The 14032-nt window shown below is 44.0% G+C and overlaps 1 protein-coding gene across 8 annotated transcripts in view; it reads left to right on the top strand.

Moving 5' to 3' along the window:
• SBF2 (SET binding factor 2) overlaps nt 1-14032 on the top strand; it is a 474020-nt gene that overhangs the window by 441869 nt on the left and 18119 nt on the right. For all 8 annotated transcript variants that reach the window (XM_029059546.2, XM_029059545.2, XM_039911379.1 and 5 more), the window contains 3 exons: nt 248-349; nt 2135-2320; nt 11941-12067. In XM_029059546.2, the coding sequence (XP_028915379.1) occupies nt 248-349; nt 2135-2320; nt 11941-12067 (415 nt within the window). The remainder of the gene's footprint in view (nt 1-247; nt 350-2134; nt 2321-11940; nt 12068-14032) is intronic.

Here is a 14032-nt window from a genome sequence, read left to right as displayed (position 1 = left end):
TCCAGCTCTGTGCATTACCAGGGGAAAGGAAAAGAGCTTGCTCTAACCCCCACCCACTTCTTAACACAGTTCAGGGGCACAGACCCAAGCAGGATTGTCATGGCGTCCCACCATCGTTCCTTGGCCGAGATGATTCTGTGCTCATTATAGAGGCACCCAAGGGCTACTGAGGCTCGGTGGGATTGATGCTTATCAATTGTGTTGTTGGGTTTTTTAATAATGGATTATTGATCCTTTTTTATTGTAGCTTCACAGGATAATGCAGTTGGCTGTGGTCGTTTCAGAAGTGCTCGAGAGTGGATCTTCAGTTCTGGTGTGTTTGGAAGATGGCTGGGATATCACTGCACAGGTAAATTGCTCCGACATATGTTCTCGAATGTTTAGCTCTAGATTGCGTTAGATTTTCATTGGGGTGCTGGTAATTATTAAGCGCTTATTTTGTGCTAAGCCTTGGGGCAAATACACGATAATTAGATCAGACACAATCTAAATTGGTGCAGACAAATACAAGAAGACGGAGGAGGAGAATAAGCCTGGGAACAACAAAGTTACAAAAGCAGCAACCAGAGAAAACGATGTTCAAATCATCAAATAAAAAGAACTTGGAGGGTCTTGAGGTTCCTGCCAGTTTCAGACAACCTCTGGAGTTACAAGGCTGCAGCCTCCCCAGGTTCCCCAGGATCTGAAATATTAATAATTGTGGTATTTGTTCAATGCTTACTATGTGTCAGGCGCTGGAATAGATTCAAGGTAATCGGGTTGGACACAGTCCGTGGTCCCACATAGGGTTCACAGTCTTAAGCCCCATTTTACAGATGAGGTAACTGAGGCCCAAAGAAGTGAAGTGACTTGTCCAAGGTCATACAATAGCAGCCAGGGATTAAAAAACCTAGGCCCTTTGGACTCCCAGGCCTATGCTCTATCCAGTAGGCCACATTACCCTCCCATCCCTCAGGCCTGGAGGGTCAAAGCATCCATTGAGGCTGCATGCCCCAGCGGTGAAGGGACACTGGCCCAGGTACGTGCCAGCTCCTTATTGTAAAAGAGCACTGAGCAAAGTGGGTCCCTACAGAAGGGAGCCAGTCACGGCCATGGGTTCCAATCCCTGCTCCACCACTTGTCTGCTGCGTGACCTTGGGTAAGTCACTTCACTTTTCTGGGCCTCAGTTATCTCATCTGTAAAATGGGGATTGAGACTGTAAGCCCCACCTGGGGCAAGGACTGTGTCCATCCTGATTTGCTTGTATCCACCCCAGCGCTTACTAAAGTGCCTGGCACATGGTAAGTACTTACTAAATACCATTATTATTATTAATGGGGTTTCTGGCAGCAGAAGGGGCAGCCAGTCCAGGTGTGGGGTGAGCCCTTTGATTGGGACCGTTACTTTAACAATGAATAAATAATTCTCCTATGCCAGTTATCTGACAAATTCATTCAATCATATTTATTGAGTGCTTACTGTGTGTAGGGCACTGGACTAAGTGCTTGGAAATTCAAGTGCTTACAATTCAACAAGAGATGGAGACAATCCCTACCCAACAACGGGCTCACAGTCTCCATTTTGGATATTAGAAAATCCAATATTGGATTTTGGACCAAGGAATGTTAGCATTAGCAGAAAGTGTGCTATAGGATGTTAGGCCCAAAGGCAAATGTTTTCAACTTAGTACTAGAATGACAGTCTTAATTTGGGATCACTCTGCCGTGGTCGGGGATATTTGTCTTAATCTTAGTGATGCTCACTGGTATGAAGCTGTAGACATCCTTTTTTCTTTCTACAAGAGGTATTTTGTTTAGAAAAAGAGGGGGTGGTGGGGAGAGAGAAAGCATGTACAGTAGCTCGATAGTCTCTGTTTTCACTGCCATCACTTTTGCATCCATAACTGAATTTTGGTTAATTAGCTTTCATAATAAGAAAATAACATTTACATGGAGTAAGGAGCCTCACAATTTGAATTCACTTAAATACAGCATGGTGGGGAAAATTTATCAGAGTAAAATTGATCTCCTCTAACACTATGTATTGCAGTGTATCCCTTAACCTCACCATCCAGAAATTCATCAGCTTTAGGACTTAACAGCAACGATTCCATTAATGATATTAATATGGTTTCTATTCTGTTTGTTGCTGCAGATAGTCTCACTCGTGCAGTTACTCAGTGATCCATTCTACAGGACCCTGGAAGGTTTCCGGATGTTGGTGGAAAAAGAGTGGCTCTCTTTCGGCCATAGATTCAGTCAGCGAAGCAATCTGACCCCTAACTGCCAGGGCAGTGGCTTTACTCCTATTTTTCTACAGTTCTTGGACTGTGTGCACCAGGTGAGCAGAGCAAGTTTCAATTTATTTGACCTTTTAGAAAACAGATCAATCAGTCAGTCAATGCAGCACACACAGTCCCTGGCCACGAGAAGCTTATTGGCAGCGGGTAATTGCCATTCAGAGGGATAGCCACCCTCTGCAGTGGGGAACTGGGCTAAAATGAATAGTTTGGAAAATGAAATCGTTAACACACCGCAGGAGTTAAGGCCTATAGAGTGAGCCGATTTGGACCCGATGATAATCCAGCGATGTTCACGCTGGACTTTTTCGGAACAATCTTTTTGAATCATTCCAGGATGAGTAGTCGAAGGGATCATTACAAGCCAGGGCTTGTACCGTTTAACACTGTCAGCAAACGGCATTTTCATTGTCTATAAAATGGAAGTCCAGCCTGCCCGCACAGAGCACTCTATGCCAGTCGTTCAGGGAGGAGCCCTGTGGTGACCAGTCGTGGTGGCCCGACGCTTTCCCTTGGGCCGTAGGAAAGGGACAGAGAGCGCCGCGTACAGGGGCTGGGGAGGTTGAAGGAACGAGGCAAGCAAAATGCTACACCTCAATAGAGAGCCCCAGGAAAAGCCAAGGCGACGTTTTCTCCAAGCAAACGTCAGTGTTTCTCCAACCATTTTCTAGTATGAACTTGGAGAGCTTGCAACTTTATCATTCTTGAAATGTGGTAAATGATCTACATTAGCTAGATGCAACCTTTGCCTCCACTACAAGCTTCGAGCCTAACAGTCCTCATTCTCCCTGACTTAGTAGCACGCACGGAATGAAAGCATCAACTGAAGCAAGTGGTGGCAAAGTGAGCATCTTTTTAATCATAGTATTTACAGTATGTTTGTTCTGTGCAGTGACTTCAGTCGATATCTACTTTGGTGCAAGTTATTTTGTATTAAAACGGTATGTTGACGTGGGATTGAACCCGTCAGTACGGGGTTTCTGAATCTTGCTTGCTTATAGGATGTTTCATCGTATCCGAGGCTGTGAAAACTGCCTGTAGAAAGATCTCCAAATTAACGTCTATGCCACTTATGGAAAAAGCTTAAATATACACATTATAATATTTTTATTGCTAAAGTCTTTCCTTTTTTTTTAAGTCTGCTGCAGCAAACTCAACCTAAAAAAACTCACTAGAAAAATAGGTCCACATTTAAATAGTAACTGACATATCCCTGGATGAATACTGTGGCTCCTGAAAAATCTTGATTATTAACTATTTCTGTTGAACTTGTTGAGATGCAAGAAGGAACTCGGTATCGGGATGCCTAGACTTGCCAGTGGTTCAACTAGAGTTGCAAAGAAAACATATGAAGTAGTGACTCTTAAATTAGAACTGTCTCATCACACAAGAAGCCATTGTTTATGCCAATATCTCCAGGTGTCAGCTGAATTATAAATGCTAAATCATTGTTTCATAATAGCAGCATTTGGCCGGTTTCTTGTTGTTTCGAAGAAGACTGATTTGGTTCCAGTGATGTCATTGCAGGAAGCTTCCTTCACTTTACACAATTGAACTGTAGTCCAAAGAAAATTAATCCAGCTAAAGTATCAAGAACAAATCTTTATTTAATAATGCCTTTCAGAATCCATTTCTGGCATAGGAAAAGCAGATTTTCCATCAGGCAGCCATTAGAGTTTTAACAAGCATTCTCTTAAGTTGTTGATGATCTGATAAAAGAAATAATTTATTAACATAGTAAGCGTCATCATTTTCAACAGCTGTGCAGAGCACTGCCTATCAATCAGTGGCATTTATTGAGTGCTTACTTGGGCAGACCACTGTACTAAGCACCTAGGAGAGAATGGTATAATAGAGTTGGTAGACAAGTTTCCTGCCCACAGCGAGCTTACAGTAAGGGCTACGCAGCAAGGAGTGGGAGAAGAGGAAATGAGGGCTTAATCAAGGAAATCCTCTTAGAGGAGATGTGCTTTTAATAAGGTTTTGAATGAGCGTGATTGTCTGGTCAGATACGAAGAGGGAGAGTGTTCCAAGCCAGAGGCGGGATGTGGATAAGAGGTCGGTGGCAAGATGGACGAGGTGGAAGTACAGTTAGTAGGTTGGCAGTTGAGGACCGATGGGTACAGATCCCAGGGGGAGTGAGGAAGAGAAATGAGGGCTTAGACAAGGAAGGCCTCTTGGAGGAGGGCTAATCTCCCTACCTTATAGCCACCATCACCCAACTGATTGTTTTCACACCATCTAAACACTCAAGTACTCACAGTCCCTCATAGCACTTATGTACGCACCTTGACAGTCAGTCGGATCGCTCGAATTTATTGAGTGCTTACTGAGTGCAGAGCAGTGAACTGAGTGCTTGGGAGAGTACAGTATAACAGTAGACCCATTACCTGCCCGTAAGGAGGATGCAGTCTGAAGATTTATACTCTATTACTTTCTCCTCTCTATAATTCTCTGTAAGCCTGTCAGTGCACCCAGCAGTTGCTAAATAAGTACTGTTGATTGACTGAAAACTCCTGTGACTGCATCTGAAATTCAATTTAACACAGATGTTTGCTCCCCGAAGCAAAAAAAAAAGCTAAAAATGTGATATTAAAGTGCTACCCGATACTAAGCCCTGGGCTAAACATTCAGATATGTACAGTATATTCAGATCAGACACAGGAACGGTTGTTTAAGCCCCATTTTACAGAAAAGGAAATTGTGGCATGGGGAAGGTAAGTGACTTGCCCAAGATCACTTAGCAGGCAAGTTGTGGACCTAGGATTAGAACCCAGATCTCCTGACTCCCAGGCCAGAGCTCTTTTCAATAGACCATGCTGCTTTTATTATCAGTAATGTAGTAACTGAGACCAGTGTTAACTCTAGGCCTGTAGGTGTCTTTCTTTTCCCATCCCATCTAAAAGTATGCAAAAATCAAGATTCTGCCTGGAGAGCAATTTTACTTTGTCATCATTACCAAAAGTAACCTGAACTATATCTGCTATTTGTATTTATTTTCTGTAAATGATTTAGAAAATAGTTTCCCTCAGATGAATAGACTGTATTGTAGATTCATTATAGTTCAATTTCTACCGTGGTTTTTGTGCTTGTGGCTTTAAAAAGCGATTTTTAAAATTGTCATATTTCATTTCCAAGACTTAAATTTTAATTGGGATTTGTAATTGATTTTTATTGACCTTAATATATTTCAAAACTATTTAATGGCATACAGATCAAAATTAAATCCCTGATAGCTCATATCTATATGAAAAAGGTTTGTAATTCCAACTTTTTAAAAAAAATACATTGCTCACTGCAGCATAGGACATCATCCGACTTCTCTTAGCACCGACAGGAATCCGATGATATTTGAAAGAGACTAAAGATTCTACTAAAATGTACATGCTAATCAGTGGTATTTATTGAGCGTTTAGTATGCGAAGAATATTGTACTAGTAATTAGGTTCTGGAGACTGTAAACTCCTCGTGGGCGGGCATCACCTCTACGAACTGTGTTGTATTGCACCTTACCAAGTGCTTAGTACAGTTTTCTGCACACAGTAATCCCTTAGTAAATACCTCTGATAGAATTAATCATTTTAGTCGTGGTCAGTCTCGTTTTATATTCTGAGAATTTAAACATCTAATTAGAATAGTTTAAACAGATACGTCAGGTTTCTAAGACTCTCCAGCCTGCCAAAGTTTTTGCAAAGCTACAGAATCATCAGTTACCTCCTCCACATCTCTGATAACGCCATTGTATTTTTGGTTATGCCATAATGAGGAAGGCAGCTTGCAGAAAAACCCATGCTGTAAGTCGTATTTGGTGGGTTTTTTTTACTAAGATCCTTATTTGTGAGGTTTTTCTTAGGCCTGACCTGCTTTCTGAAGCCCTGCTTGTGGTGAAAGGCCTTTTAGGGGGACGACAGGTTTCTTCATTCTCTCTCTCTCTCTCTCTCTCTGGCATCCAATATTAATTTGTTGGCAGAACAGGCAAGAGGATCCTAACTCATAAATCTGAATCACTTAAAACTGGGTAAGAAAAATGTGATTTTATGTAGGGATTGGAGGGCTCTTTTTTTATGATGTGTGTTAAGCGCTTACTATGTGCCAGGCACTGTCCTAAGCGCTGAGGTAGATTCAAGGTAATCAGGTTGGACACAGTCCGTGTCCCACATGGGGTTCAGTGTCATAATCCCCATTGCACAGTTGAGGTAACTGAGGCACAGATAAGTGAAACGACTTGCTCAAGGTCACAGCTGACAAGTGGCGTAGCCGGGACTAGAACCCAGGTGCTTCTGACTCCCAGCCCCTGCTCTATCCACTAGGCCGTGCTGCTTGTCTGCTCTTCAAACTAGACTTTTCAATCCCATATTGTGATACTTATTCACAAAGTCAATTTAATTTGGATTAATCTCTGAAGCTTCAACCAGCAAACCCACTCATCAGTCTAGAAGAATTTGGGGGAAACTAGTTCAGGGCTCCTCACCACCTGGGATTTTGGAACTCCTCAGGCCTGCAGCCCCAAAACGGGAACCGAGCCAAACGGGTTCTCCCATCAAGCAAGGCATGACACCTGTTCCCTTAAGGTATTGTAGGGAAAATACTCTCCCTCATAAACAGACTTCCATAAATTTTGATAAATGAAACCTATCCATAATAATGTCCTGTAACGTCAGCAAAATGACAAACTTTTAGAGTTGCAGTTGTTTTCTTAAAAATGCCGTTTTATGAAGTCAAGTGTTCAGAAGAGAGGCAGTAGCAAACAGGGGTTGAGTTCTAAAAGTGAAGCTGGGTTGTCAAGATCTCTTCAGCAGCAGCAGGGCATAGTGGATGGAGCACAGGCCTGGGAGTCAGAAGGTCACGGGTTCTAACCCCACTTCAGTCTGTACTTCACTGCCACCCGGATTATCTTTATACAGAAACGTTCTGGGCATGTCGACTCCCGCCGTCAGAAATCTCCTGTGGTTGCCTATCAACCTCCATATCAAGCGTAAACTCCTCACTATTGGCTTCAAAGCTCTCCATCACCTTGCCCCCTCCTACTTCACCTCCCTTCTCTCCTTCTACAGCCCAGCCCGCACATTCCGCTCCTCTGGCGTTAACCTCCTCACCGTGCCTCATTCTCGACTGTTCCACCATCGACCCCTGGTCCGCGTCCTACCTCTGTCCTGGAACACCCTCCCTCCTCAAATCCGCCAAACAATCACACTTTCCCCCTTAAAAGCCCTACTGAATAATAATAATGATGGCATTTGTTAAGTGTTTACTATGTACCAAGCACTGTTCTAAGCGGACTCACCTCCTCCAAAATGCCTTCCCAGACTAAGCTCCCCCGCATCACCCCGACTTGCTCCCTTTGCTCTACTCCCCTTCCCGCCCCACAGCACTTGAGTATGTATGTTCACATTTACAACTCTATTTATATTAATGATGTGTATATATCTATAATTCAATTTATAATAATGATATTGATGCCTGTTTACTTCTTTTGATGCCTGTCTCGCACCTTCTAGAGCTTGTTGTGGGCAGGGATTGTCTCTGTTACTGAATTGTACTTCCCAAGTGCCTAGCACAGTGCTCTGAACACAGTAAGCACTCAATAATTATGAATGAATGAATGAATAATCCCAGCTCCACTGCTTGTCTGTTTTGTGACCTTGGGCAAGTCACTTCACTACTCTGTGCCTCAGTTACCTCATCTGGGATTGAGACTGTGAGCCCCATATGGGACAAGGACTGTGTCCAATCCCATTTGCTTATATCCACCTCAGTGCTTAGAACAGTGCCTGGCACATAGTAAGCGCTTAACAAATACTATAATTATTTTTATCTCTCATCCAGCATTCAGCACTGCATAGGAGCCCTGGTCAGTTTGAGTGACATCCCCAATTTTGGGTGCTTCAGGGCTCATTTTTTGATGGGGCAAATGTCCCTGTTCTCAGGACACTAGGAATTTATTGGGGGGCTGGGAGTGGTGGAGGGAGGTCAGGCACTTTGTTCTAGAGACATGCCCCGTGAGGTTTAATCAATCAGTGGTATTTTTTGACTGCTTACTGTGTGCAGAGCCCTGCACTGAGCACTTGGGAGAGCACAATACAACAGAGTGATTGGCCGCGATCCCTGCCCCCAAAGGAGCCTACAGTCCATGTGACTGATGAGTGGTTTCTCCCGGTTTTTCAGCCAGAGTAACCGAGCTTGGCCACGTGGTTACGAGCTTCCCTTGACCTTATCCAGAGCAACCGAGTGCATGTGGAGGCACCTCATTCATTCATTCATTCAATCGTATTTATTGAGCACTTACTGTGTGCAGAGCACTGTACCAAGCACTTGGAATGTACAATTCGGCAACAGATAGAGACAATCTGATAGCCTTATTAAGCCCTGCCTGTAAGATTCTTCTGCAGAGACTTTTGAAAATGCAGCCTAAAATGCTCATTTAAAGCAACTTCAAAGCAAGTGGCAAAACCAAGATGAGGTTTGGCACTAGTTTTTCCCCTCTCCTCCAAAACCGGGCTTCTTAAAAATCAATGCTGATGGAAACCCCATGACCCAGTGGGTTTACCGTGCTGTCATTCACTTCCAGGCCTGGCACCGCTTGCCCTGTTGGTGCTGCATCACACCCTGGGCCTGTCCCGGCCTGCTTTGCCCCTCGTTGCCAAAAATTCAAGGCCCGTCCCAAGACTACTCTTTGTCCTTGGAGACTTTTTTTTAATGGTATTTATTAAACACTTACTATGTGCCAAACACCGTACTAAGCACCGGGGGAGAAACAAGCTGACCAGGTTGGACATAATCCCTATCCCACACAGGGCTCACAGTCCTAATCCCCATTTTGCAGAAGAGGGAACTGAGGCACTGAGAAGTACAGTGACTTGCCCGAGGTCACACAGCAGACAAGTGGTAGAGATGGGTTTAGAACCCAAGTTCTTCTGATTTCCAGGCCCAAAGCCCCTTCCCGGGAGCCTATGTCACCGGGCTATTGCTGCTATGGCTACCGACCTCTAAGGAAAGAGTGAGAAACGAAATAACACTCTGTGAGAGTGTGCGGGGGATTTGTTATGTATGGACTTCATAACCTCCATGCTGTCACCATACCAGGCTCCCTCCAAACCCCTAGAATCCTCAGGCACTAGGCTATGATGAGGGTCCTCATTGGCAACCCCCTCCCCAAGCGTGACGTATGGTGAGTTTGCTCGCCACCACACTCACCCCACTCCCTTGCTCCAAACTCAGAAGACAGAAGATCATTCCTCATTTCCCCCAACTCTGTCCAGGAGGAGGGGTCAGGCCACAGTGTTGGTGTTTGGGAAATGCTAGTCACTGACCTTCACAGGCAGCAGCTCTCCCACAAGGCCCAAACCAGTCCTATTCATTCATTCATTCAATAGTATTTATTGAGCGCTTACTATGTGCAGAGCACTGTACTAAGCGCTTGGGATGAACAAGTCGGCAACAGATAGAGACAGTCCCTGCCGTTTGACGGGCTTACAGTCTAATCGGGGGAGACGGACAGACAAGAACACTGCAGCAGCTGATTCTAACCCTGGGATTCACCAGTTTTCTTGTGATGGGAGCTGTTATTGTTCTGGGTTAAGGCTAGCTTCTGACTGAGCTTGCTTTTCATTCCCTGTTTTCCAGGCAGGCTAAATTCTAACCACCTCCAGTTATTATTTCATCATTATTAGCAGCGTGGCTCAGTGGAAAGAGCACGGGCTTTGGAGTCAGAGGTCATGGGTTCGAATCCAGGCTCTGCCACTTGTCAGCTGTGTGACTGTGGGCAAGTCACTTCACTTCTCTGTGCCTCAGTTCCCTCATCTGTAAAATGGGATGAAGACTGGGAGCCCCACGTGGGACAACCTGATTCCCCTGTGTCTACCCCAGCGCTTAGAACAGTGCTTGGCACATAGTAAGCGCTTAACAAATACCAACATTATTATTATTATGGCATTTGTTAAGCAGCATGGCTTAGTGGATCGAACACGGGCCTGGAAATCAGAAGGTCATAGGTTCCAATCCCAGCTCCTCCACGTGGTTGCCGGGTGACCTCGGGCAAGTCATTTCACTTCTCTTGGCCACAGTTGCCTCATCTGTAAAATGGGGATTTAAGACTGTGAGCCCCATGCAGGACAGGGAGTGTGTCCAACCTGATTAGCTTGTATCTACCCTAGTGCTTAGAACAGTGTTTGGCGCATAGTAAGTGCTTAACAAGTACCATTATTATTATTATTGTACTAAGGAAGCATTGGGGTAGATACAAGATATTCTTGTCAGTCACAGTCCCCAGACGGTGCTCACAGTCTAACTAGGAGGGAGAAGAGTTCTTGATAATAATAATAATAATGGTATTTAAGTGCTTACTATGTGCCAAGCACTGTTCTAAGTGCTGAGGTAGATACAAGGTAATCAGTTTGTCCCACAAGGGGCTCACAGTCTTAATCCCCATTTTACAGATGAGGTAACTGAGGCACAGAGAAGTGAGGTGGTTTGCCCAAAGTCACACAGCAGACAAGTGGTGGGGGCGGGATTAGAACCCAGGTCCTCTGACTCCCAAGCATGTGCTCTTTCCAGTAAGCCTTGCTACTTTTAATAATTGTGGTATTTGTTAAGCCCTTACCATGTGCCAGGCATTGTATCAAGTATACTAGGTGGATACACGCAAATTGGGTCAGACATAGTCCTTGTCCCACATGATGCTCACATTCTTAATCCCCATTTTACAGATGAGGGAACTGAGACCCAGAGAAGTAAAGTGACTTGCCCAAGGCCACACAGCAGACAAATGGTGGAGCCAGGATTAGAACCCATGACCTTCTGACGTCCAGGCCCATGCTCTATCCGCTACACCTGAAGCAAAGAGTAGTTAAGCGACCAGCGGTCAAGTGGCAGAGCTGGGATTTGAACCCAGGGCCTCTGCCTCACAGGCCTGTGCTCTTTCCATTTGGCTAAACTGCTTCCCTCCTCTGACATATTTTCACCAAAAGGGACATATTTTCACCGTCTGCACCTCTGTCCCCTTTTGGTCCCTCTTTGTGGGCAGTTCTCTAGTGCAGGTGGCCTGACTCCTTATCCAGAGATCTTAGAGTGGGGTTATTTGGTGACAAGAACCACTCGTTTTATAAATGCTGTTCAATTCCAAAGTAGCACACATTAAGGGAAAGACAGAGATGGATAGAACACACAAAATACAGGGTTCATTTGCTTGCGATACAATCTGATACAATCAGATTTGCGGTAACCAAGGACAACTTGGTCTTTTTCGAAGGAATCCTGCTGGTTGGGCAGAGGGAATCTAAGGTGGGTTAAAGATTGTTTCAGAAAGCTTAACACTGAAAGTTTTAACTGAATTTTAGGTATAACTGAATTTTAGAAACCAAAATCATCAGCTAATCCTCTCTGCTAGCTGATTGTGCCTTAAGTATGGCTTCAAATATTTAGTCTAAGAATCATAAATTTGGGAGATGCAGAGGCCTAGGAAAATGAAATTTCGGAGCAGAACAAAAGAATTTTTCATGTGTGGGAACACAAAGAGTGTAACCAAGGCAACTGTGTCTCGGATTCATATTTGAGGTCAGCATTTATACAGAATTGTGGCATCCTATTTTGTCTGGTTTTATCATATTGGCCTTGTCAAACCTTCTTTTCTTATGTAACTCTTTTCTCCTCTTATTTTTTTTAGATTCATAACCAGTATCCAACAGAGTTTGAATTTAATCAGTATTACCTCAAGTTCTTAGCTTTCCACTATGTTTCCAATCGATTTAAAACATTTCTCCTGGACTCAGACTACGAAAGATTAGAGCACGGTACGTGTATGAATGCAGGATGTTTTGGCTCCTTTATTGTTGATCGTTTTTAGATGCTTTGTTTTTCATTAATCACAACTGAAATGAATCTGTTCAGCATGACAAGGTTAGAGAGGAACTGGATGCACAGATATTGAATCAAACTAGGATTTAGGAGTTAAGTAAATATGAGGGGCCAAATTCCACTCTGACACCATTGTTCTCATCCTTTAAAGGAGTGTGGGTTATTCTTGTGGATATGGTGCATTTCAGTCATTTTGGAATTGAACAAATATAAAAGAAAGAGATACTTTTTCCAGAATTCATTACCAAAATCATTTCATTTGACTGGAAGCCAAGTTTAGTTGAAGAGTAATTTTGGGTTGCAGGCAGAGACCCCTTTGTATAACATGTACATTCTGCAGTAAGGAAAGATGTGGTGGTCATGCTTTTTACTAATAGGTCTGAAATTGCTTGGAACCATGTCACCCAGTGGCACATTTTGGGTATGCTATCTGATATTCTCGATTGTGATATCAGAAAGTTTTTACTGATTTGCAAGACAGATGATCTTAGCCACGTATATTATCGTCCATCCAAATATTCAAATTTAGCTGAATTGTAAAGACTAGAAAATATTTACTGGAGTTCTGGAAGTTGTCTTGGGACAACCCAAGATTATAAAATCAGATTGTTTCCCACAATACTGACAATTGATTTTAGATGGAAAACAGATCTTGAATCGCCAGGTTCCAAAGGTGGGGGGAATAGTTAAGAGACAGAGTGGTAAGCAGCACTGATGAGGGCATTTCCTGCCTTTTTTCTACCTTAAAGTCTCTTCTGTTGGGTTGAGAGGGTCACTGGTACTCCGATGAGCTTCAGAAAGAATTTACTAAGTACCCAGGTGCCCTTGGGAAAAACCAGTGGTGGAAATTTGTAGATGAATGTTCCCCCAGCTACACGCTGATGAGGATGATGGAGGCCATGACCCCAGTGGATTTTTGAGCTGGACTTCCAGCCTTTCACATCCCAGATTTTCTGCCAACACTAAGTCCAGCCCGAAAGCCAAAAATGTGACTTCCTGATGTATCAGCTATTTGAAGCCAATCCCTTCCCCAGTCCTCATCCCCATCTTCAAAATGACCGTCAAATAGTAAATGAATGCCCAAACTCAATTGACAAAGTTTGCACTGAATTTGATTCTCCCCATGCCTAAAGTCAGTCAGTCGTATTTATTGAGCACTTACTGTGTGCAAAGCACTGTACTAAGAGCTTGGGAGAGTTGCTACCAGCTCCCCTCCCCTCCTCTCAACCCATCCCAAGCCTTGGAGTCCCTAGGCCCCTAAAGCCAGTTGCTGGGGCCAGGCCTAGACATGTGAGAGGGCAGGTGGCATAGATGGAGAAGGAGAAGAAGGGACCGGAAAGAAAATTTGAGGACAACAGTCCCATCTCCCACTTCTCCTTTCTTATGCCCTTCTACCTCAGCCGCCACTGCGGGCCCTCTCCCATGCTTCTCAGAGAAGTGATTTTCTCCAGGCTCATGTGGCTCTCTAGAGGAAAGTAATTTTAGGCCCTGAAAGAATCCGAAGCACTCCCTACAAGCAGGACCATTCCTAGATCACATGGCTCCTCGGACAGAGAGCTCCTTTTGTGTCCTCTGTCCCCATGGGAAGCAGCATGGCATAGTGCACAGCCTGGGAGTCTGAAAGTCATGGATTCTAATCCTGGTTCCGTGGCTTGTCAGCTGTGTGACCTTGGGCAAGTCACTTCACTTCTCTGGGCCTCAGTTACCTCATCTGTAAAATGGGGATTAAGACTGTGTGATAGGAACTGCCTCCAACCCGATTTGCTTTTATCCATCCCAGCGCTTAATACAGTGCCTGGCACATAATAAGTGTTTAACAAATACTACTACTATTATTATTATTATTATTATTGTTACCTAATCCCATGGACACATTCAGAATCAGCAGGCTCCAGGCCTCA

Source organism: Ornithorhynchus anatinus, chromosome 3 (genome assembly GCF_004115215.2).
Source record: "Ornithorhynchus anatinus isolate Pmale09 chromosome 3, mOrnAna1.pri.v4, whole genome shotgun sequence".
Taxonomy (NCBI): domain Eukaryota; kingdom Metazoa; phylum Chordata; class Mammalia; order Monotremata; family Ornithorhynchidae; genus Ornithorhynchus; species Ornithorhynchus anatinus.
Note: the sequence above shows the minus strand (reverse complement) of the source record. Positions and strands in the feature narration are given on the sequence as shown.